We start from the raw sequence: 24,716 nt of genomic DNA, 5'->3' as shown, positions 1-24,716 counted from the left end.
ACAGCATACAGGTACCCAGACAGATCAACTAAAACAGCATACAGGTACCCAGACAGATCAACTAAAACAGCATACAGGTACCCTAACAGATCAACTAAAACAGCATACAGGTACCCTAACAGATCAACTAAAAAAAGCATACAGGTACCCTAACAGATCAACTAAAACAGCATACAGGTACCCAGACAGATCAACTAAAACAGCATACAGGTACCCTAACAGATCAACTAAAACAGCATACAGGTACCCTAACAGATCAACTAAAACAGCATACAGGTACCCTAACAGATCAACTAAAACATTATACAGGTACCCTAACAGATCAACTAAAACAGCATACAGGTACCCAGACAGATCAACTAAAACAGCATACAGGTACCCTAACAGATCAACTAAAACAGCATACAGGTACCCTAACAGATCAACTAAAACGGCATACAGGTACCCTAACAGATCAACTAAAACAGCATACAGGTACCCTAACAGATCAACTAAAACGGTATACAGGTACCCTAACAGATCAACTAAAACGGCATACAGGTACCCTAACAGATCAACTAAAACAGCATACAGGTACCCTAACAGATCAACTAAAACAGCATACAGGTACCCAGACAGATAAACTAAAACAGTATACAGGTACCCAGACAGATCAACTAAAACAGCATACAGGTACCCAGACAGATCAACTAAAACGGTATACAGGTACCCTAACAGATCAACTAAAACGGTATACAGGTACCCTAACAGATCAACTAAAACGGTATACAGGTACCCTAACAGATCAACTAAAACAGCATACAGGTACCCAGACAGATAAACTAAAACAGTATACAGGTACCCTAACAGATCAACTAAAACAGCATACAGGTACCCAGACAGATAAACTAAAACAGTATACAGGTACCCAGACAGATCAACTAAAACATTATACAGGTACCCAGACAGATCAACTAAAACAGCATACAGGTACCCTAACAGATCAACTAAAACGGTATACAGGTACCCTAACAGATCAACTAAAACGGCATACAGGTACCCAGACAGATCAACTAAAACAGCATACAGGTACAGATAGAAGGATTACAAAACTACAACTTTGGTGAACCTACACAGTACAGGTTATATAGAGTCAAACAGTACCGCAAGTTACTCCAGAACCACATATAACTACTCCTAAGAAAGACTATTTATTTAGATTAAGTCTACTACGTCCCTCAGTCGTGTTAGCAAATAATCTCAAATCTCATTTCTGAGGAAGACTGTTTATCAAAACATTGAACTGCCACCAAAGATTATTATCCAACTTCTCTCAAAGCTTAGGTGGCAATTTTCACACATCATCAACATTTATTAGTCATTTCAATTTTTATGAAAGTAGTCTAAATTTATTCCACATGAATTTCAAAGAAAATGATAACCTGAGAGATCATTTAATGTCATGAGCATAAAATCTGATTTCTTCCCAAAATTTTTACTACAAGAATAGTTACTTAGATGATTACATGGTATGACATAGAGAATTTTTATACAAACTTTTCGGTGGAAACATTCATTAAACGAAAATGATGCAAAGATGCGATTCAATAAGACTGACCATAATTAAACAAACACAATTACATATTTTTTCTCAGCAAGTCTTGTCACAAATATGAAAACTTCTAAGTATATTGTATGGAAGTAAATATGGATTTTTTGTGGTGTAACCCAGTGTGATCAGGATATGATACTGTAGCTGTCAATAATGTAAAAACACTCAAGTGTATGAAATATTTCACAGTAGTACATTTCTTATTTTCTGCAAAGAATAAACATTTTCCAAACTATGTAAAAGGTATGGAAGTAAATAGGGAATATAAAAGGAATAAACAATGCTAAACAGAACTTGAGACAGAAGCTGTTTGTCAGGAAGATTCACTTTACCTTCACTCACTACTTACATAACTGGAACATTTTTGTTGTGGAAACTTTCCTCTTATGTCTGTTGTAAATGGCTGATATCAACAAAATGGAAAAATATGGACCTTGAAAAATAAATTCAAAACCAATCAATACAGTGTGAAAACTGACCATATTCCTACTACTTCCTACCTGACAAGTCCTTTGGAAGGGTTAATGATACAAGTAGTTTCATCAAGTATCTAAAAAATAAACAAGAAGGAAACCTTGTAACAGACAAGGTGAATCAAATACTACATGACTGGTGAAAAATGTCACACGTACAAGTATAGTATAAGAGGATGTTCAGAGATTACATGGAAAAGTGCTCTAATACCTGTATATATATTTCTGGTCAAATTTTACAAACATCATAAATATTAAAGAACATACTAAATGCAAATACTTAAAAAATTACAGATATCAGAACATGTACATTTACTTATTCTAAGGCAATGCACTACATTATGACCCTGTCATATGAAATGAAATTAATCAATACAACTTGTGACTTAACAGAGGTTAATGTTTCTCAACATAAATTGCATTTTTACACTTCTTACGAATACATCCAAAATGTTCTGTAATTATCTGATCCATACCAAGGAGCTCTTTAATTTTCAAAACATGATTGAATGTTACTGTCTTCTTATGACTGAATCATGAATCATCAGGATACTATATTTCTGAACCTCCTATACAACTGATATAATGTTGCTTTCTTCACGGCATTGTCCCTTAAACCTTTTGCAGCAAAACAATTAATGTGTCCAAAAAAATAATAAAAAGATTTGACATATCAACTTAAAATTCCTTTATCTACATTGTAGAACAGTTTCATCATTTTTTTGATGATATAAGAGCACTTTTCCCAGTTTTGACTGAACAGCCTTTGTATATCCTGTCAGATCATATAGATCAGCTGTCAGAACAAATACAACAATATAAAATGGAAACATTTGAATGCCAATTCATTCACATAACACACCATGCTAATAGTTACTTTCAAACACAGAAAATGAACATAGTCTGCAAAAAGTGAATATATCACAGGATGAAATCTTTGTACCTTTAAAACATGATGAACTTTTCTTTTTCTATACTAAATTCAGGTTGAAAAGGGGATGTAAAATTAAAATGCTACTGTGAATAAAAGACACATATTTCAAGTTTTTTATTAACAGGGCTGTATAAAATACATCACCTCTCATTGAGATAACTTGCATAGACAATCTTCGGGGTTTTGCTGCAACGAAAGTTTTAAGTAACACATACTATAGTTTCATACCACGTCAATAGTCAAAATTATTGTCCAAGGTTCAAATAGTTCTGAATATTGACTGGCAAGCCATTCAATACGTGTTCTATGTTAAGATGGCATCAGAAATTAATTTTCATTGTTTTATTTTGAATTTTGACAAATTTGCCCAGTAAACATGTGTTGAATATAAGGACTAATGTAATAATATTAAGTGTTTAATTGTTTAAAACTCACAGATGAAGTATTCACAGCCAGATAAAATGTAATTAAATAAAACACAGGTAACAGAATATAACCATGTAAGTACAGACACAACACACATCACTTAATTAACAACAATGAGGACAGTTTATACTTGCATATAAAATGTAAAAAAATAAAAATTAAACTAAATATGTTCAGAAATAACTAAATTTGTTCATTAACAGTTTGATTTTTTGCACAATTCTATAATAACAGTAACAGATACATTTAGTAAACAATAGAAAGGAGTTTGATTGGCTTATAATACTTTGAAGTTCTTGATCTAATACAGAAAATAATTATTATAACAAAATATATCTGAATTGTGATTCACGTTCAGTGTAAAAAAAACTCTCCTACAAAATATCTGAACATCCCTTTCACTAATTCTATCATTTGTTGCCTTGTTGTCTTATAATAATGGGTTAGTGTAATTGTGGAAAGTACTTTTTTACGTCTTAACCAGTAGTACACTGTTGCAATGATTTGTATACACCAGTTCTCCGGCAAACCCATACAAACATAAAACGTAGTCCAGTAATTTATGAAATGTAAATTAATTTTATCTGAATGTTAATATCTAAGGTCTGCACAAATATCCTGAGTCTACTAAATCATAAACTAAACACAAAGTCACCAATACAATCAAAATGTATCTTATTTATAATTATAAAAATTTATGCTTACACACACTGATGTCACAGATAGCAGAGTAACTAGTACAGTGAACAATGAAGAAACACACACTGCTATACATATATTTCACCTTTTCCTTCCCAAAGTTCTCAAGGTCAATAAGCAGCTTTACAGTGTATTTTTAAATATATACCAAGGCAAAGTTGGTCCAAAATCCCTGAACTAAAAAAGATTTAGTAAAGGATTCAAGAGAAGAGCTCTGCTAATGGAGACCTGGCAACCACTTACTATAAATGAACCATCAGAATGAACAACAAATGAAGCTACAGAACAAGCTAAGACAATATCATGTTTGATGAGAACAAACTATTTAAAGGCAATTTCTGTCTTTTGCACTGACAATTTCTGTCCTTTGCACTGACAATTTCTGTCCTTTGCACTGACAATTCCTGTCTTTTGCACTGACAACACCTTTCTGTAGTGGAGAAAAACCTTTGATCTAATTTGAACAAGGTCCAAACAAGAAAACTACAGTTTATTTGAGGTGTAGATATCATCAGAAGCACTTCATGGTAAAAAAATTGTTCAAAAGGCTTTCAATATTCCATATATGGATGGTGGTCCATGTGCACTACTGAGGCAAATGGTATTGAAACATCTAAGAAAATTCCATGCAAGGACGGTACATACCAAATTTGATGAACATCTACAACCTTTAGCATAATGAATCCTTCAAAGTACCTTTCATATCATGGATTAGCATCAATAATTTTCTGGATCAATTTTGTCTAGAATGAAATTTCAGATTTGACAGAACAGATAAAGATAGGAAAGGACAGTTATACACACCTCCCATATTATATACATTAGTACAATCTCATGGCACATGTACTAGTATTGTATAGCAAAAACCTATTTCTAACAATTATTAGACATCATCTTTAAACTAATGCAGTTGCCGCAGGCTCCTTCCCTTCATGACCTTTTGACTGGACTTTCAAAGGCATATCTTCCTCTTGTGTCCGAGCTGTACCTGCAAAAATAGCAAAATGTAAAACAGTTTCAGGTCAAACAAAAACTTCAAGAGACCCAAATGGGCCTAAGTCACTGACCTGAGGAGAACCATGATCTTTAGACCTTGCTTCTCACAAAGTTTGATGAACATCCATTAAGCAATTCATTAAATTATTTACAAGATTTCTTTAATCTTTTGACCTGGTGGCCCTTAAAAGGATCCAAGCTGAAGAATTTCAACACATCTGAGAGAGGACAATAAAAGGATGCTACTGATCAATTTTAGAGAAGATCCATTAATAGATTTGTGAGGAAAATCATTCACAGGTGTGATTATTTCTACCACTGGTAGTCCTTCAAATGGGGCAAAGCTGACCTACCTGAATAAATTTGAGAGAAGACCATAAAAGGATACTACAGAACAAGTTTGGTGAAAATCTATACCGTATTTAAAATGGTTCATGAGAAGAAGTCATTCAAAGGTTTTTTCCTATCTTTAACTCTGGCAGCATCTAAAAGGGACCAAGCTGAACCATTTGAACCATCCTGAGATAAGACTATACAAGGATGCTTACAGAACAAGTTTGGGGAAGATCCATCAACTTGTTCATAAGAAGAAAGCATTTAAATATTTTTTTGACATTTACCTCTGGTGGCAAGCAGTACCACTTAAATAAACTTGAGAGAAAAGGGATTACACAATGTTTTTCTTTATTTTTTTTTTCATGCCAATTTGCGGCCAAAGTTCGGCCCAAATCTCAATGGCAAATAGCATGTTTTCTTCTTAATTCCAAAGCTAAACTTCCTAAAATTCCTTTTCTATTTTCCAAGGGAAATAAATTAACGTTTGTTCAATCGCCATTTTTAAGATGGTTGAGAGTCAATCTGAGAATTTTTTATACCTGTCTAATTAATGTACATGACCAATTTGATTTACCGATTTATATGATGACCAACAAGCATATGCAGTTTAGTTACTGCATAACAAATAATGGCTGTACCCATGGAGTAGAAATACACTGATACTGCAATAGAAGGTGGTTTATCAAAGGCATTAAAGAGTCTTAAATCGCAAATCACAGCAAAAAGAAAGTATGATCAAGTATACGAAAAGTCGAACAGGCCACCGAGGACTGTTATTGAAAAGTTGACTATTGATAGACCACGGTAGAAAAATACTGCGGCTTAGCTTGAACAGACAGTGATACAAAATAAGAGAATTTGGACATACATGAGTAGGCATCAGCTATTAACAATGCCCATAAAAAACCTGTGTCCTGTTTTTCCCCACAAATTATAGGATCCCTAAGTTTCAAACTTATCTACAAGAATATGGCAGTAACAGCCAAATGACAAAATAAGCATTTAAAGGCTTTCTATGTTTGGCTTTGGTGGCCACGTAAAGGGTCAATTAGAAATTTCTGAACAAGAGGAACATGGACCACAAAGTTTGGTGATGATCCATCAAGTGGTTTATGAGAAATTGTTTAAAGATTTTCCATATTTTACCTCTGTTGAATGCTATATAGGCCTAGAGACACTATTTGAACATAACTGGGTAAAGTCCATGCAAAGATGCTTCTGCTGAATATTAATCACCTGGTTAGTGAGAAAATGTTATTTAATGTAAAATGTTAACGCTGGAAGATTGACACAGCACCATCATAATAGCTAGACAAGGGGGCATGAAGACACTATATCACTCATCTGATTTAATTCTTCAAACCTGACCTAGCTTTTAGAAAGACAATCATTCTGACAAAGTGTCATAAAGATTGGGTAATTTTTTTTCCTCTTTATAATATTATCTTATAAGGTTTATTTCAAACTAGAAATGTGTCCATGGGACACAGATGCCCCCACTACATGACATTAAAATGACAATTTTTTCCCAGGTCAGGGGCCATTACTCCTACAATACTGAATGAATCCGGACGCAAAACCCCAGGTGCACAACTGCACATGCTGACCAACATTCCTGTAAACTTTGGTGACTCTAGGTCAAATACTTTTGGAGCTACGCACGACACAACATTAAAATGACCAATTTTTAACTAAGTCAGGGGCTATAACTCCTACAAGACTGAATGAATCCGGATGTGAAACCCCAGGTGCACAACTGCACATGCTGACCAACATTCCTGTAAACTTTGGTGACTCTAGGTCAAATACTTTTGGAGCTATGCGCGACACAACATTAAAATGACCAATTTTTTACTAAGTCAGGGGCAATAACTCCTACATGACTGGATGAATCCGGATGCGAAACCCCAGGTGCACAACTACACATGCTGACCAATATTCCTGTAAAATTTTGTGACTCTACGTCAAATACTTTTGGAGCTAGGCGCGACACAACATTCTCGGAAGGAAGGACGAACGGATGGATGGACGGACGGACGGACAAGGGCAAATCTATATGCCCTCCCCCCCCAAAGTGAGGGCATAAAAAAGCAACCCACATTTTGACCTCAGATAACCCAGTTACACACTTGGCCTGGTTTTCATTAAGAGAAATATTTTGACAAAGTTTCATGAAGATCAGATTGAAAACATGGCCTCTGAAGTGTTAGTACGGTTTTTCTGTGATGTGATTAGATATAGTGACAGCTTTTCATCACAAATGACCTAGTTTCACATCCTTCCAAGATTTTATTGCGGGGAATAATTGGACTAAGTTTCATTAAGATTGGGTCAAAATCATTTTATGTTTCTTAATAAAATTGTGATATTAAGTAAACTTTTATATAACTTCTGGCTGGAAAGGGGTGGGGTAAAAGGTATAGAAAAGGTATGGAAACTACACAATGTCATCAAAAAATAAGATAAAAGTAGCATATCATGAAGAAAACAATAAAAAAGCGTAAAAAATTTCTTTGTTCGGATGGAAAGAGAGGGAATGGATGGTGCAAGGAGGTGTTAAAATCCAAACTAGAGGATGCTTACAACAACAACAGCTGTCACAGGAGACAGTGCGCTTGACTATTTCGATGCTGGATAGTGAAACTGGGCACATCTGAGGAAACTAGAGCTGTCAGTGGAGTGTTTAATGACTCCAATTGTGGATGAAGATATTGCACAATAGCCTGAGTCTATGTCAAAAATATCAACTTAAAGTAATAAGAGAGGTAAAGAAAAAATGTATCAAAACACTATATAAGTATATCCTAAGCAAAAAGGGGCATAATTCATTACATATTGGTGCCAGAGTTATGCACCTTGTGTCATATGGTGTGGGTGATGATGTTGAACAACTATTTTAAGTTTGAATCAAATCCATTCAGTAATAACAGAGACAGAGTGAAAGTGCCTCAAAACTTTAACCTAAAATTCTAAGTAAAAAGGGGAAATAATTCATGAAAAATTGGTCCCAGAGTTATACACCTTGTGTCATATGATAAGGGTAATGATGTTAAACAATTGTTTAAGTTTAAATCAGATCCATTCAGTAATAACAGAGATAGAGTGAAAGTGCATAAAACTTTAACCTGAAATTCTAAGTAAAAAGGGGAATAATTCATGAAAAATTATGCCAGAGTTATGCATCTTGTGTCATAGGATGTGGGTGATAATGATGAACAACTATTTTAAGTTTGAATCAAATCCATTCAGTAATAACAGAGGTAGAGTGAAAGTGCACCAAAACTTTAACCTAAAATTCTAAGTAAAAGGGGGGAATAATTCATGAAAAAATGGTGCCAGAGTTATGCACCTTGTGTCATATGATGTGGGTGATGATGTTGAACAATATTTTAAGTTTGAATCAAATCAGTAATAACAGAGACAGAGTGAAAGTGCATCAAAACTTTAACCCGAAAATCTATGTGATAAGGGGGGATAATTCATGAAATATTGGTGCCAGAGTTATGACCCTTATGTCAGATGATGTGGATGATGATGAGGAATAAGTATTTCAAGTTTGAATCAAATCCATCAAGTAATTACAGAGATAAGTTGAAACAAGAGCTGTCTCCATAGGATGACACATGCCCCCGATGGTACTTTAAATGAATAGTTATGGCCGATGTTAGAGTTTAGGACCTTTGACCTACGGAGCTGGGTCTTGCGCGCACCACGTCGTCTTACTGTGTCACACATTCATGCGTAGTTATTTTAAAATCCATGCATGAATGATAAAGATATGGACCGGACACGCCCATCAATGCACTATCATGAAAAATGACCTTTAACTTCTAAGTGTGACCTTGACCTTTGAGCTACGGACCTGGGTCTTGCGCGCGACACGTCGTCTTACTGTGGTACACATTCATGCCAAGTTATTTGAAAATCCATCCATCGATGACAAAGATATGGACCGGACACGCCCATCAATGCACTATCCCTTAATGTCTAAGTGTGACCTTGACCTTTGAGGTACGGACCTGGGTCTTGCGCGCGACATGTCGTCTTACTGTGGTACACATTCATGCCAAGTTATTTGAAAATCCACCCACGGATGACAAAGATATGGACCGGACACGCCCATCAATGCACTATCCCTTAATGTCTAAGTGTGACCTTGACCTTTGAGCTACGGACCTGGATCTTGCGCGCGACACGTCGTCTTACTGTGGTACACATTCATGCCAAGTTATTTGAAAATCCATCCATCGATGACAAAGATATGGACCGGACACGCCAATCAATGCACTATCCTTTGATGTCTAAGTGTGACCTTGACCTTTGAGCTACGGACCTGGGTCTTGCGCACGACATGTCGTCTTACTGTGGTACACATTCATGCCAAGTTATTTGAAAATCCATCCATCGATGACAAAGATATGGACCGGACACGAAAAATGCGGACAGACCGACAGACTGACAGACTGACAGACCGACAGACGGTTCAAAAACTATATGCCTCCCTTTGGGGGCATAAAAAGAGAAAGTGCACCAAAACTTTAACCAAGGTGGGGACGCGGAAAGACGCCGACGCTGATGCCTGGGCGGGTAGGATAGCTCTCCTTATACTTTGTATAGTCAAGCTAAAAAACTTATACCTCCTACTACTTACCATGCATACTTCGTCTAATACAGTAGACTACCCCTCCTACTCCAGCTAATACAATCACAGCTCCCACTGATATTACTACAATTATCCACACAGCAAGTCCCTCATCTGTACCATTGTGATCAGCATGCACACTGGTGTCTGCAAAAGGTAAACAAGAGGGTCATGATGACCCTATATCGCTTACCTGTTAAACTTGGCCTAGGAAACCTTCAATATAAACACTCTGACCACGTTTCATGAAGACAGGGTAATAAATGTGGCCTCTACAGTGTTTACAAGCTTTTCCTTTGATTTGAGTGGTGACCTAGTTTTGACCCCATATGACCCAGTTTTAAACTTGACGTGTCAAGAGTGATTAATATTAGTTGTAGAACTTTAATATAAGTTGTAGAACTTCCTTCATAAACGACCTAAAATAAATTATGTATAAAAACTTGGCCAAGGAATCATCAAGATAAACATTCTTACAAAGTTTCATGAAGATCAAAAACCGTTTAACTGTTCCTGGCCAATGTGACCTTGACCTTTGACCTAATGACCTCAAAATCAATAGGGGTCATTTGCTGGTCATGGCCAACCTAACTATCAATTTTCCTGACACTAGGCCCAAGCGTTCTTGAGGTATTGCCTGGAAACCATTTTACTGTTCCTGGTCACTGTGACCTTGACCTTTGGAATACTGATCTCAAAATCAATAGGGGTCATCTGCTGGTCATGACCAACCTCCCTATCATCTTTCGTGACCCTAGGCATAAGCGTTCTTGAGTTATCATCCAGAAACCGTTTTACTGTTCAGGGTCACTGTGACCTTGACATTTGACATACAGACCTCAAAATCAATAGGGGTCATCTGCTGGTGATGACCAACCTCCCTATCAACTTTTATGATCCTAGGCCCAAGCGTTCTTGAGTTACCATCCGGAAACGGATTGGTCTACATTCCAACCGACCGACCGACATCTGCAAAACAATATACCCCTCCTTCGAAGCGGGGCATAATAAAGGGAAGTAATGTGACATAAAATCAGTCCATAGTTATCTACCCCGATTGTCTCAGTCCAACTAAATACAATAATGAAATTTCAAATAAGTCCTATAAGTACTGATAAAAATCCATTTTGATTACAATCAGGGGAGGTAATCAGATATAAAATAGCTCTGGATGTGACAGATTCGTCATGGAATCCAAGATTTATTGTTGTTGAAGATATGTTGGAAGTTTGTATCAAATCAAACCATAAATGAAGTCTCTATATGGCTGCAAAAGCCAAAAAAGCAAATTTTGGACTTTTAAGGGGCCATAACTCTTGACCCCATGAAGGAACTGGCCAGTTCAAGAAAAGAACCAAGATCTTGTGGTGATACAAGTTGTGTGCAAGTTTGGTTAAAATCAAATCATAAAGGAAGCTGCTATTGTGCAGACAAGGTCAAAATAGCTAATTTTGGCCCTTTCAGGGGCCATAACTCTAGAACCCATAATGGGATCTGGCCAGTTCAAGAAAGGAAGCAAGATCTTATGGTGATATAAGTTGTGTGCAAGTTTGGTTAAAATAAAATCATAAATGAAGCTGCTATTGTGCAGACAAGGTCAAAATAGCTAATTTTGGCCCTTACAGGGGCCATAACTCTGGAACCCATAAAGGAATCTGGCCAGTTCAAGAAAGGAATCAAGATCTTATGGTGATACAAGTTGTTTGCAAGTTTGGTAAAAATCAAATCATAAAGGAAGCTGCTATTGTGCAGACAAGGTCAATTGGCTAATTTGGGCTCTTTCAGGGGCCATAACTCTAGAACCCATGATGGGATCTGGCCAGTTCAAAAAAGGAACTGAGATCTTATGGTGATACAAGTTTTGTGCAAGGTTGGTTAAAAGAAAATCATAAATGAAGCTGCTATTGTGCTGACAAGGTCAAAATAGCTAATTTTGACCCTTTTAGGGGCCATAACTCTGGAACCCATGATGGAATCTGGCCAGTTCATAAAAAGGAACCAAGATCTTATAGTGATACAAGTTGTTTGCAAGATTGGTAAAAATCAAATCATAAATAAAGCTGCTATTTTGCAGACAAAGTCAAAATGGCTAATTTTGGTTCTTTCAGGGGCCACAACTCTGGAACCCATAATGGGATCTGGCCAGTTCAAGAAAGTTCAAGATCTTATGGTGATACAAGTTGTGTGCAAGTTTAGTTAAACTAAAATTATAAATGAAACCTCTATTGTGCAGACAAGAAACTGTTGATGCACGCACGGATGGACTGACGACGGACCAAGGGTGATCTCAAAAGCTCACCTTGTCACTATGTGACAGGTGAGCTAAAAATTCAAGGCTGCAGTTTTGCTTTTGAAAGTGCATGGTGGCAAGCGTCAAGTAAGCCGAAATTTCGAGTTATTACTTGCAATGAACCGTAGGCATCCACACTTATGTTTATATTACTGAATACTGTTTTTTGGGGGGTTTTATGGCACACTAACACAGTACAGGTTATATTGTGCCAAACAGGACTACAAATTTTGGTTTCATATTTCGTTTACATCGAGCCCGCCCACTTAGCTCAGTAGGTAGAGCGTCAGTTTACGGATCGTGGGGTCGTAAGTTCGATCCTCAGGCGGGGCTTATGTTTTCAGTGACTATTTGATAAACAAAATTGTGTCTGAAATCATTAGTCATCCACCTCTGATAATTCATGTGGGGAAGTTGGCAGTTACTTGCGGAGAACAGGTTTGTACTGGTACAGAATCCAGGAACACTGGTTAGGTTAACTGCCCGCCGTTACATGACTGAAATACTGTTGAAAATCAGCGTTAAACCCAAAACAAACAAACAAAAAACAAAGCATTTACATCGAAATAAAAACATGAGGTATGACTGGATGGAAAAACAGATTCATAATCAGTTATTTTTTGTGTATTCATTGCAGAAACTTGCGAGCAACGAGAGAAGGTTGGCATTAAATTGAGGGCTGGCATTAAATGATGAATGAGGGAATGATAAAAATAGTGACAGACAATCTAATCTAGCAAATTTCACAGCATGTACTTTTTACGTCGCATTCTTCTTTTGTTTTTGCATGCCCAAAATACCAGAAAAATAAAACTTTCCATGCCGATTTGTCGTCTTAAATCTTACTGACAACGAAGAACAATGGGTTTAATCAGCGATATAGGTACAAAGTCATTGATTACATGTAGATTTGACGAATTGCCTATGCTCTTAACGTAAATCAACTGTGAAATGAAATGTGATGACTGACAAAATAAACTTGCTCATTGACAGTTGTTTAATAAAACTTGTTGCTTATTAATTATCAACTGATATTTGTCTCTGAAAATGCAAGCCAACACTTCATGAGGTGACAGAATAAGAATGTTTGAAAATATGAATCATCAGTGTCATCTTTGAACAAAAGAAACTAGAGTTCTTTCACAACATAGATTGTACTTATAAATGATGTATATCCTCTTAAGATTTAATTATTTTAAGAAATACAATAAAGATAAAACTGTTGTATTTGGTTATAAATCCTATTTATCTAGTATTAACTAAGGTCAAAAACCATCAATGTACGGTAAAAACCATAGTTTTGACCCCATATGACAAAGTGGCCTAGAAATCATCAAGATAAACATTCTGACCAAGTGTCATGAAGATAGGGTCTTAAATGTGGTCTCAAAGGTGTTGACAAACTTTTCCTTTCATTTGACATGGTGAACTAGTTTTTGACCAGACATGACCCAGTTTCGATCCAGGCCTACAGATCATCAAGATAATCATTCTGTGCAAGTTTGCATGAAAACAAAGCACAAATGAAAAAAATTCTATATGGCTGGAAAGAGCCAAAATAGAACTCTAGAACACATGATTAAATCTTGTCGGTTTTTGAAAGGAACCCAGATCTTATTGTGACTTAAGTTGTGTGTAAGTTTGGTTAAAATCAAATATAAAATGTTGCTTCTATCGTGTTCACAAGGTAAAAATTAACCATTTTGGCTCTTTCAGGGGTCAATCAGGGGCCGTAACTCCGTAACCAATGAATGGATCTGACAGATTCATCATGGAATCCAAGAGTTATTGCCGTTAAAGATATTTTGCAAGTCTGTATCAAATAAAACCATAAATGAAGTCTCTATACGACTGCAAAAAATAAAATAGCACATTTTGGCCCTTTAAGGGGCCATAACTCTGGAATCCATAATGGGATCTGGTCATTTTTGGAAAGGAACCGAGATATTATGCCAATACAAGTTGTGTGCACATGGTGTATATGCATATCGTATCCATCTTTGTGGTAAATGAGAAAACGGATCCCTCTCTGTTCGCGCACAGGACCATTTTTTTGTACTAAACAATGAACTCCAATGTCATGGTGCTCGGAAAATCGAAATTTTAGTCCCGAACACATGTTTGTGCATAAAAAACATATGAACCACGGAAAGACATAGCTATATACCATTGCTTTTTTATCGTTACATTTGTTTTATCAGTTCACACAAATCCAAATGAAGATGTAATGTAGACGGGGATACTGGCTCGAATGAACATCGTGCGGTGTTTATGAAACTTAAATGCAACTTTCCTTGAATATAGCAAGTACCTAGTACCTTAGATGGGAAGTCGCTGATCCCATCTTACTTGTAAATACACTTTATGTGGTTGTTTTCATCAGATTTCCATAAAATTGCCCTACTTTCGATTTCGTTAATGCACAGGATCCCTCTCAGTCTGTGCAATTTTGCCTCACAGGATGCTTCTTGACTCTCTTGTTTTTTAGCGACACCGGCTCCCTTTCAAGTTAACTTCAGTGTAAGAATTATGAGATTGTATTCGTATTTAAAAGCAGCACAATAATTATCAGTTATTAACTTTGTATCGGGAACTATGCAAGAGTTCTGCAGCGGAAATAAATTGTGCGACTTTAGGAGCGCAATATTCTTCCGCTAAAGAACGAGAATGCATAGATTATTAAAACGGGTATGTAATAATACATAAAAGGTAAAGGTAAATTTTATTGACCGTCGCTTTGTGAAACAATTAACATAAGCTCTGCAGAGCTTTTGAGAGATCCTACTTTAAGAACATCACTTATACCTTACCCCAAGCAATTTGCTGGTACCCATTTACAGCTGGGTCGACTGAGGCAATCGTGATAAAGTGCCTTGCTCAAGGACACTACGCAGTGAGAGTAGCTAGGATACAAACCAGGGGCCTTCACCTCTGTAGGAAAGCGTCTTAAGTAGCTCTCTCGACCAATGCGTCCCTTGTATCAAATCAAATTATACAAATTCTAGTTTAAAAGTGATTTGAGTATCACTAAGGTAAAAGTAAATTTGATAATAAAATTTTAGAAATTGCTACTTTATTTTCATTTTAAAAGAATGTGAAGGCAAGTAAAAACACCATAATTTATTTGCCTTACAAAAAGATGTCTACATTCCACCTTCGTTTGGACTTGCATGAACTGATAAAACAAATGTAACAATAAACAGGAGGGCCAAGATGGCCCTAGGTCGCTCACCTGTGTAACACACCGTAACAGTTTAAAAAAAAATGTTTTACTTAGGGATTTCATGGAGACAAATATTCTGACCAATTTTCATTAAGATTGGACCAAAAACATGGCCTCTTGAGTATAAACAAGCATTTTCTTTGATTTGACCTAGTGACCTAGTTTTTTACCCCACATGACCAAGATTCGAACTTGTCCAAAATTTCATGAAAACAAACATTCTGACAAAGTTTTGGGAAGATTGGGACAACAAGAGCTGTCACTAATGGTGACAAATGCCCCCGCAGCACCTTGACCTTGGACCTGGTGACCTTGATGTTTGACCTGGTGACCCCAAAGTCAGTAGGGGTCGTGTACTCAATAAGTACTATCAGCATGTTAAGTTTGAAGGTACTTGGTACAGTGGTTCACGAGTAAAGTGCCTTCATGCAAAAAGTTAACGTTGTGACGAACGAACAAGCAAACTAACGAACTAACGGACGGACAGCTGAAAACTAATATGCCTCCCTTTGGGGGCATAAAAAACAAGAGGGCCATGATGGCCCTATATCGCTCACCTGTTATCATTGCACTTGAGGACAAGAAGGTCCTCAGAAAAAATATCTAAGTCCAAAGGACAGGAACAACAAAGGGAAGAAATTTAACCAAAAAGAAAGAAAAATTCTTACAAGGTACAGATATGTCAAAATACACCTAAAAATTGGAGGTACCATCCATGTTGTACCACAGAAAAGTGGTCTTGGTTTTTCCCTACAGCCAATAATAAAAAAGTTACTAAAAATAAGCTATTTATAGTAACGTAAAAGGGAAGTAATTAAAAAAAAAAATTATTGTAAGTGAACAAAAAAAGGATCTGCCAAATAAATCTGTTGACATAAATGAAATTTCAGATCAGTATCTTCATTAGTTACGGAGATATACCCATTTTAATTTGAAATAAAGGGAGGTAATTTGACATAAAATCAGTTCATAGTTATCTACCCTGATTGGCCCAGTCCAACTAATGACAATAATGAAATTTCAAATAAGTCCTATAGGTACTTACTGATATAAATCCATTTTGATTACTATCAGGGGAGGTAATCAGATATAAAATAACTCTGGAACCTACGATTGGATCTGATTTGTCATGGAATCCAAGATTTATTGTTGTTGAAGATATTTTGGAAGTTTGTATCAAATAAAACCATAAATGAAGTATCTATTTGGCTGCAAAAGCCAAAATAGCCAATTCTGGACCTTTAAGGGGCCATAACTCTGGAACCCATGATGGAATCTGGCCAGTTCAAGAAAGGAACCAAGATCTTGTGGTAATACAAGTTGTGTGCAAGTTTGGTTAAAATCAAATCATAAATGAAGCTGCTATTGTGCAGACAAGGTCAAAATAGCTAATTTTGGCCTTTTCAGGGGCCATAACTCTGGAACCCAATTAAGGGATCTGGCCGGTTTAAAAAAGGAACCGAGATCTTATGGTGACACAAGTTTTGTGCAAGTTTGATTAAATTCAAATCATAAATGAAGCTGCTATTGTGCAGACAAAGTCAAAATAGCTAATTCTGGCCCTTTCAGGGGCCATAACTCTGGAACCCATATTGGAATCTGGCCAGTTCAAAAAAGGAACTGAGATCTTATGGTGATACAAGTTGTGTGCAAGTTTGGTAAAAATCAAATTATAAATAAAGCTGCTATTGTGCAGACAAGGTCAAAATAGCTAATTTTGGCCCTTTCAGGGGCCATAACTCTGGAACCCATAATGGGATCTGGCCAGTTCAAGAAAGGAACCGAGATCTTATGGTGATACAAGTTGTGTGCAAGTTTGGTTAAAATAAAATCATAAATAAAACCACTATCATGCAGACAAGAAATTGTTGACGGACGGACGCATGGACTGACGACGGACGACGGACGAAGGGTGATCACAAAAGCTCAACTTGTCACAGGTGAGCTAAAAATGGCCTCTAGAGAGTATACAAGCTTTTCCTATGATCTGACCAAGTGACCTAGTTTCTGACCCCATGTAACCCAGATTTGAAATCATCTAAGACTTCATGATAACAAACATTCTGACCAAAATTTATGAAGATAGAATCAAAAATGTGCCCCCTAGGGTGAAAACAAGCTTATTCTTTGATTTGACCTGGTGACCTAGTCTTTGACCCCACATGACCTAGATAAAAATTCATATGATATTTCATGCAGGCAAACATGCTGACCAAGTTTCATGCACATCAAATGAAAACGACTGTTAACAAGCTTTTCCTTTGATCTGACCGGGTGACCTAGTTTTTGACCCCATATGACCCACTTTCAAACTTGGCCTAGGAATCATCAAGATAAACATTCTGGCCAAGTTTCATGAAGATAGGGTCATACATGTGGCCTAGAGAATTAACAAACTTTTGACCTGATGACCTAGTTTCTGACTCCATATGACCCAGTTTCAAACCTGGCCTAGAAATCATCAAGATAAACATTCTGACCAAGTTTCATGAAGATAGGGTCATAAATGGGCCCTTTAGGTTGTTAACAAGCTTTTCCTTTGATCAACCCAACATGACCCAGTTTCGATCCAGGCCTAGAGATCATCAAGATAATGATTCTGTGCAAGTTTTATCAAATCAAGGCATAAATGTAACCTCTATATGGCTGAAATGGCAAAAATAGAAAATTTTGCCTCTTTCAGGGGCAGTAACTCTAGAACCCATGAAGGAATTTAACCGGTTTTTGAAAGGAACCAAGATCTTATTGTGTCTTAAGTTGTGTGCAAGTGTGGTTAAAATAAACATAAAATGTCACTTCTATCATGTTCACAAGGTAAAAACATGAGCTGTCAGTGGACAGCGCGCTCGACTATTCTCAGTGCTTGATAGTACAATGAGTACAACTTTAACATTACAATAAGCATATTCTAAGTCGAAAAAGGGGCCATAATTCAGTCAAAATGCTTGACAGAGTTGCCTCCTCCTTTTAACAGACTGGGGTCATGGTGGTAAACAAGTATGCAAAATATCAAAGCAATATCTCAATGGACTTTGAAAATATTTGGGGTGGTATGCAAATTTTAACATTTGTGTGACGCTCAGGCCGACGCAGGGGCGAGTAGGACAGCTCCCCTATTCTTCGGATAGTCGAGCTAATTACCAAATTTTGGCTCCTTTAAGGTCAATCAGGGGCCGCAACTGCGGAACCTATGAATGGATCTGACAAATTCATCATTGAATCCAAGATTTATTGTTGTTGAAGATATTTTGCAAGTTTGTATCAAATCAAACCATAAATCGTGGCCTCATCGCGAAACTAGTCTATGTGTATATAGAAATAGAAGCAGATAGACTAGTTTCGCGTTGAGGCCACGAAATGAAGTCTCTATATGGCTGCAAAACCCAAAATAGCAAATTTTGGCCCTTTAAGGGGCCATAACTCCGGAACCCATGATGGGATCTGGCCAGTTTTCGACAGGATTTGAGATATTATGCCAATACAAGATGTGTGCAAGTTTTATTAAAATTGATTGCAAAATGTTGTCTCTATCGTGTTCACAAGCCAAAAATAGCAAATTTTGGCCCATTAAGGGGCCGTAACTCTGGAACCCAATATTGGATCCGTCCAGTTTTCAAAAGGAACCGAGATATTATGTCAATACAAGTTGTGTGCAAGTCTGATTAAAGTTGAAGGCAAAATGTGCACTCTATCGTGTCCACAAGCCAAAAAAAGCAAATTTTGGCCCTTTCAGGGGCCATATTTCTGGAACCAATGAAGGAATCTGGCCAGTTTTCAAAAGGAACTGAGATATTAGGCCAATACAAGTTGTGTGCAAGTTTGATTAAAATTGATTACAAAATGTGGTCTCTATTGTGTTCACAAGAAATTGTGAACAGATGACAGACAAAAATGCAATCACAATAACTCACCCTGTCACTACATGGCAGGTGAGCTAACAAAACCTCACGTGCACAACTTCACATGCTGAATAATATTCCTATGCATCAAAACCCTTGGTCAAAGATTTTCTTTTGAGATACATAGAACACTAAACTTTAGGCCCTTTTTATGTATATTTTGTCAAAGTCAAGGGCCATAAATAACCCCCGGGGCGGGGCCAATTTTACCCCGGGGGTCATGATTTGAATAAAGTTTGTAGAAGTCTACTAGGCAATGTTACATATCAAATATCTAAGATCTAGGCCTTCTGGTTTATTTTTAGCAAATTTATGAAGATTTCCCTATGTACAATCAAGTAACCCCGGGGGCTGGGCCTGGGGGGTGGTCAAGATTTGAACAAATTTTGTAGAGGTCTACTAGGCAATGCTACATGTCAAATATCTAAGCTCTAGGCCTTCTGGTTTATTTTTTAGAAAATTTTGAAGATTTTTCTATGTACAATCAAGTAACCCCATGGGGCAGGGTCAATTTGACCCCGGGGGTCATGATCTTATCAAATTTTGTAGAAGTCTACTAGGCAATGCTACATGTCAAATATCTAAGATCTAGGCCTTTTGGTTTATTTTTAGAAATTTTTTGAATATTTTCCTATGTAAAATCAAGTGACCCCTGGGGCTGGGTCAATTTTGACCCCGGGGGTCATGATTAGAACAAATGTTGTAGAGGTCCTCTAGGCAATGCTACATGTTAAATATCTAAGCTCTAGGCCTTCAGGTTTATTTTTAGAAAATTTTTGAAAATTTTCCTATGTAAAATCAATTGACCCCTGGGGCAGGGTCAATTTTGACCCCGGGGGTCATGATTTGAATAAATTTTGTAGAGGTCCACTAGGCAATATTACATGTCAAATATCTAACCTCTAGGCCTTCTGGTTTATTTATTAAATTTTTTTGAAAATTTTCCTATAGAAATCTATGTAAAATCAAGTGACCCGTGGGGCGGGGTCAATTTTGACCTGGGGTCATGATTTGAACAACTTTAGTAGAGGTCCACTAGGCAATGCTACATGTCAAATATCTAGCTTTAGGGCTTCTGGTTTTTGAGAAGAAGATTTTTTAAGATTTTCCTATGTAAAATCAAGTGAACCCTGGAGCGGGATCAATTTTGAGCCCTGGGTCATGATTTGAACAAACTTGGTAGAGGTCCACTAGGCAATGCTTCACACCAAATATCTAAGCTCTAGGTCTTCTGGTTTTTGTTCTGTATGGAATTCAATTCTTTGAACAATTTCGAAAGTGGGGCCACCCAAGGATCATTCCTGTGAAGTTTGGTGTAATTCTACCCAGTGGTTTTCAAGAAGATTTTTTTTAGAAATTGTTGACGGACGACTGACGACAGACGACGCACGACGGACATCAAGCAGTCACAATAGCTCACCTTGTCACTTCGTGACAGGTGAGCTAAAAAATGGCTGTTTTTTAATACTCTGTTACTAAATGACATTTAATTACGAATGTAGCTGTGTATAAGTCAGCTAGCACTCTATAACTACTTCAAGCAGTGTTAACTAAACAAACATTGAAACAGCAAAATGACCTTGGTGTCATACTTTGAATGTCTATGTATTTGAAATAAAACAACCCAAGAAAATATTTAATCCGGGCTGAATTAGCAACCCTCCTACATATACACTCTAACTGATAGGATGCATTGATAGAGTGCGCACTTGAAGGACAAACAGAGTGCTAAATGGAAACACTTTTACAGAGCTAACAGGATGCATTGATAGAGTGAGCACTTGAAGGACTAACAGAGTGCTAAATGGAAGCACTTATACAGAGCTAACAGGATGAATTAATAGAGTGAGCACTTGAAGGACTAACAGAGTGCTAAATGGAAGCACTTATACAGAGCTAACAGGATGAATTAATAGAGTGTGCACTTGAAGGACTAACAGAGTGCTAAATGGAAGCACTTATACAGAGCTAACAGGATGCATTGATAGAGTGCGCACTTGAAGGACTAACAGAGTGCTAAATGGAAACACTTTTACAGAGCTAACAGGATGCATTGATAGAGTGAGCACTTGAAGGACTAACAGAGTGCTAAATGGAAGCACTTATACAGAGCTAACAGGATGAATTAATAGAGTGTGCACTTGAAGGACTAACAGAGTGCTAAATGGAAGCACTTATACAGAGCTAACAGGATGCATTGATAGAGTGCACACTTGAAGGACTAACAGAGTGCTAAATGGAAGCACTTATACAGAGCTAACAGGATGCATTGATAGAGTGCACACTTGAAGGACTAACAAAGTGCTAAATGGAAGCACTTATACAGAGCTAACAGGATGAATTAATAGAGTGAGCACTTGAAGGACTAACAGAGTGCTAAATGGAAGCACTTTTACAGAGCTAACAGGATGCATTGATAGAGTGCGCACTTGAAGGACTAACGGAGTGCTAAATGGAAGCACTTATACAGAGCTAACAGGATGAATTAATAGAGTGAGCACTTGAAGGACTAACAGAGTGCTAAATGGAAGCACTTTTACAGAGCTAACAGGATGCATTGATATAGTGCGCACTTGAAGGACAAACAGAGTGCTAAATGGAAGCACTTATACAGAGCTAACAGGATGCATTGATAGAGTGCGCACTTGAAGGACTAACAGAGTGCTAAATGGAAACACTTTAAAGAGCTAACAGGATGCATTGATAGAGTGAGCACTTGAAGCACTAACAGAGTGCTAAATAGAAGCACTTATACAGAGCTAACAGGATGAATTAATAGAGTGAGCACTTGAAGGACTAACAGAGTGCTAAATGGAAGCACTTTTACAGACCTAACAGGATGCATTGATATAGTGCGCACTTGAAGGACTAACAGAGTGCTAAATGGAAGCACTTATACAGAGCTAACAGGATGAATTAATAGAGTGCGCACTTGAAGGACTAACAGAGTGCTAAATGGAAGCACTTTTACAGAGCTAACAGGATGCACTGATATAGTGCGCACTTGAAGGACTAACAGAGTGCTAAATGGAAGCACTTATACAGAGCTAACAGGATGAATTAATAGAGTGAGCACTTGAAGGACTAACAGAGTGCTAAGTGGAAGCACTTATACAAAGCTAACTGGATATACTAAGATAGTGCTAACTTAAAATACTTAAAAACAGCTAAATGAATGTAGTCATGAATAACAAACTTGAAGGTGTTATATAAGTGCTAGCTGACATATACAGTGCTTATTAGATATAATTATTTACAGAGTGCTACCTTGATGTATTTATACAGTGCTAACTGGAACTACTTTTACAGTAAAAATTTATTTACTCAATATACTGCAGCCTGCATGAATATGCTTGGAATTATACAGAAATGTTAATTGATGAAATTAAAATACATTTGTAAAACTTCATATATAAACAGCCGATAATGCAAGTAAAATAACACTTAATAAGGCAGTTTTACCTAATGATACATTCTGTGACCACACATTTTGTCCTCCAATAACAATCAACAATACAGAAATTGTACTGTTTAGAACATCTGTTGTAGAGATTGATACACTGTCATTCCAAGTTGTTGATGAATTGAGCAGTTTGCCATCCAGCTTCCATGATATATTTACTGGTGTACCTCCATACACTCTCGCTTCTATTGGTAGCTGGCATGGCACCACTTTGCAGGTTGACACATCCACCACTAACATTCAAACACAAAGAAATTCTTTTAACTTCAAAGCAGAAAGTTCTAATAATTCAATCTAAGTCAGCTAAAAGTTCTAAAAACTCAAAATATCTGGTTGCTCAAAATAATATAAACAAGAGCTGTCTGAGGCCAGCAACGCTTGATTTTTCAACAGCCTTGTCAATGGAATGAATATAAAAGTCAAACAAGAGGGTCATGATGACCCTGGATCGCTCACCTGAGTAATATGAGCTACATGTTTCAAATATCAAAATATTAAGAAAGTCAGTAGGTCATATTTATGGTCAATGAAATTCAGTTTTACGATTTGTGTGCAAAACTGTGTATGTTATCAAAATTCCAAGGCTGTATCTTAAAAAACAAGAAAGTAGGTCAGTAGGTCAAGGTCACAGTCAAGTGACATCATATTACTTGGGGTCATCAGGTAATTATAATTAAACAGTCTTGGAAATAGGATCAGATGATTTTTTAAGTATTTTTCCTATAACACTAGATGATGCTACATACCAAATATCAAAGCCCTAGGCCATGTGGTTTTGTACAAGAAGATTTTCAAAGTTTTACCTATATAAGTCTATATAAACCATGTGACCCATGGGGCGGGGCCATATTTAACCCTAGGGGGAAAATTTGAATAATTTTGGTAGAGGACCACTAGATGATGCTACACACCAGTTATAAAAGCCCTAGGCCCTGTGGTTTTGGACAAGAAGATTTTTAAAAATTTTCCTTTCGGTTGCTATGGCAACTAGAGTTCTGCATGGAATTTAATTCTTTGAACAATTTTGAAAGGGGGCCACCCAAGGATCATTCCTGTGAAGTTTGGTGTAATTCTGCCCAGTGGTTTTTAAGAAGAAGATTTTTTTAGAAATTGTTGACGGACGACTGATGGCGCACGACTGACGACGGACATCATGTGGTCACAATAGCTCATCTTGTCACTTTGTGACTGGTGAGCTAAAAAGGGGCATAATTTAGTAAAAATGCAAAACAAGGTTATGGAACCTGCATAATGCTTATCAGCTCATGACAGTGGACAAGTGTGTGAAGTTTCAATCCATTCCCATTAGTGGGTACTGAGATACCAGTTTACAATTAAGAATTTAACCAAAAACTGATAAGTTGAAAAAGGGGCATAATTTTGTAAAATGGGAAGTAGAGTTATTGAACCTTTGCGCTGCATGTCATATCATGACAGTGAACAAGTGTGTCAAGTTTCAATTGTTTCCCATTAGTGGATACTGAGATACCAGCTTACATACAAGAACTTAACCATAAACTGCTAAGTCGAAAAAGGGGCATAATTGTGAGAAAAAACAAACAAAGTAGAGTTATGGGACCTGCTTTGTGCATGTCAGAACATGACAGTGAACAAGTGTGTGAAGTTTCAATCCATTCCCACTAGTGAGTACTGAGATACCAGCTTACATACAAAACCTTAACCAAAAAGGACATCGGACATTATGCTAGGGTTCTAGCCCTAAGTTCAATGCTATTTCTTGACT

General features: G+C 37.0%; 1 protein-coding gene across 2 annotated transcripts in view; it reads right to left on the bottom strand.

The window, feature by feature from the left end:
* Positions 1–741: 741 nt before the first annotated feature.
* The window catches only part of LOC123560873 (uncharacterized), a 73,554-nt gene continuing 49,579 nt past the window's right edge, over positions 742–24,716 (bottom strand). For both annotated transcript variants that reach the window (XM_053552539.1, XM_053552537.1), the window contains 3 exons: positions 22,972–23,205; positions 10,107–10,244; positions 742–5,111 (listed from right to left, as the gene is read on the bottom strand). In XM_053552539.1, the coding sequence (XP_053408514.1) occupies positions 5,020–5,111; positions 10,107–10,244; positions 22,972–23,205 (464 nt within the window). In that variant the 3' untranslated portion in view covers positions 742–5,019. The remainder of the gene's footprint in view (positions 5,112–10,106; positions 10,245–22,971; positions 23,206–24,716) is intronic.

The sequence above is a fragment of the Mercenaria mercenaria genome, chromosome 10 (assembly GCF_021730395.1).
Source record: "Mercenaria mercenaria strain notata chromosome 10, MADL_Memer_1, whole genome shotgun sequence".
Classification (NCBI taxonomy): Eukaryota; Metazoa; Mollusca; class Bivalvia; order Venerida; family Veneridae; genus Mercenaria; species Mercenaria mercenaria.
This window is presented reverse-complemented; position numbering and strand designations above follow the sequence as displayed.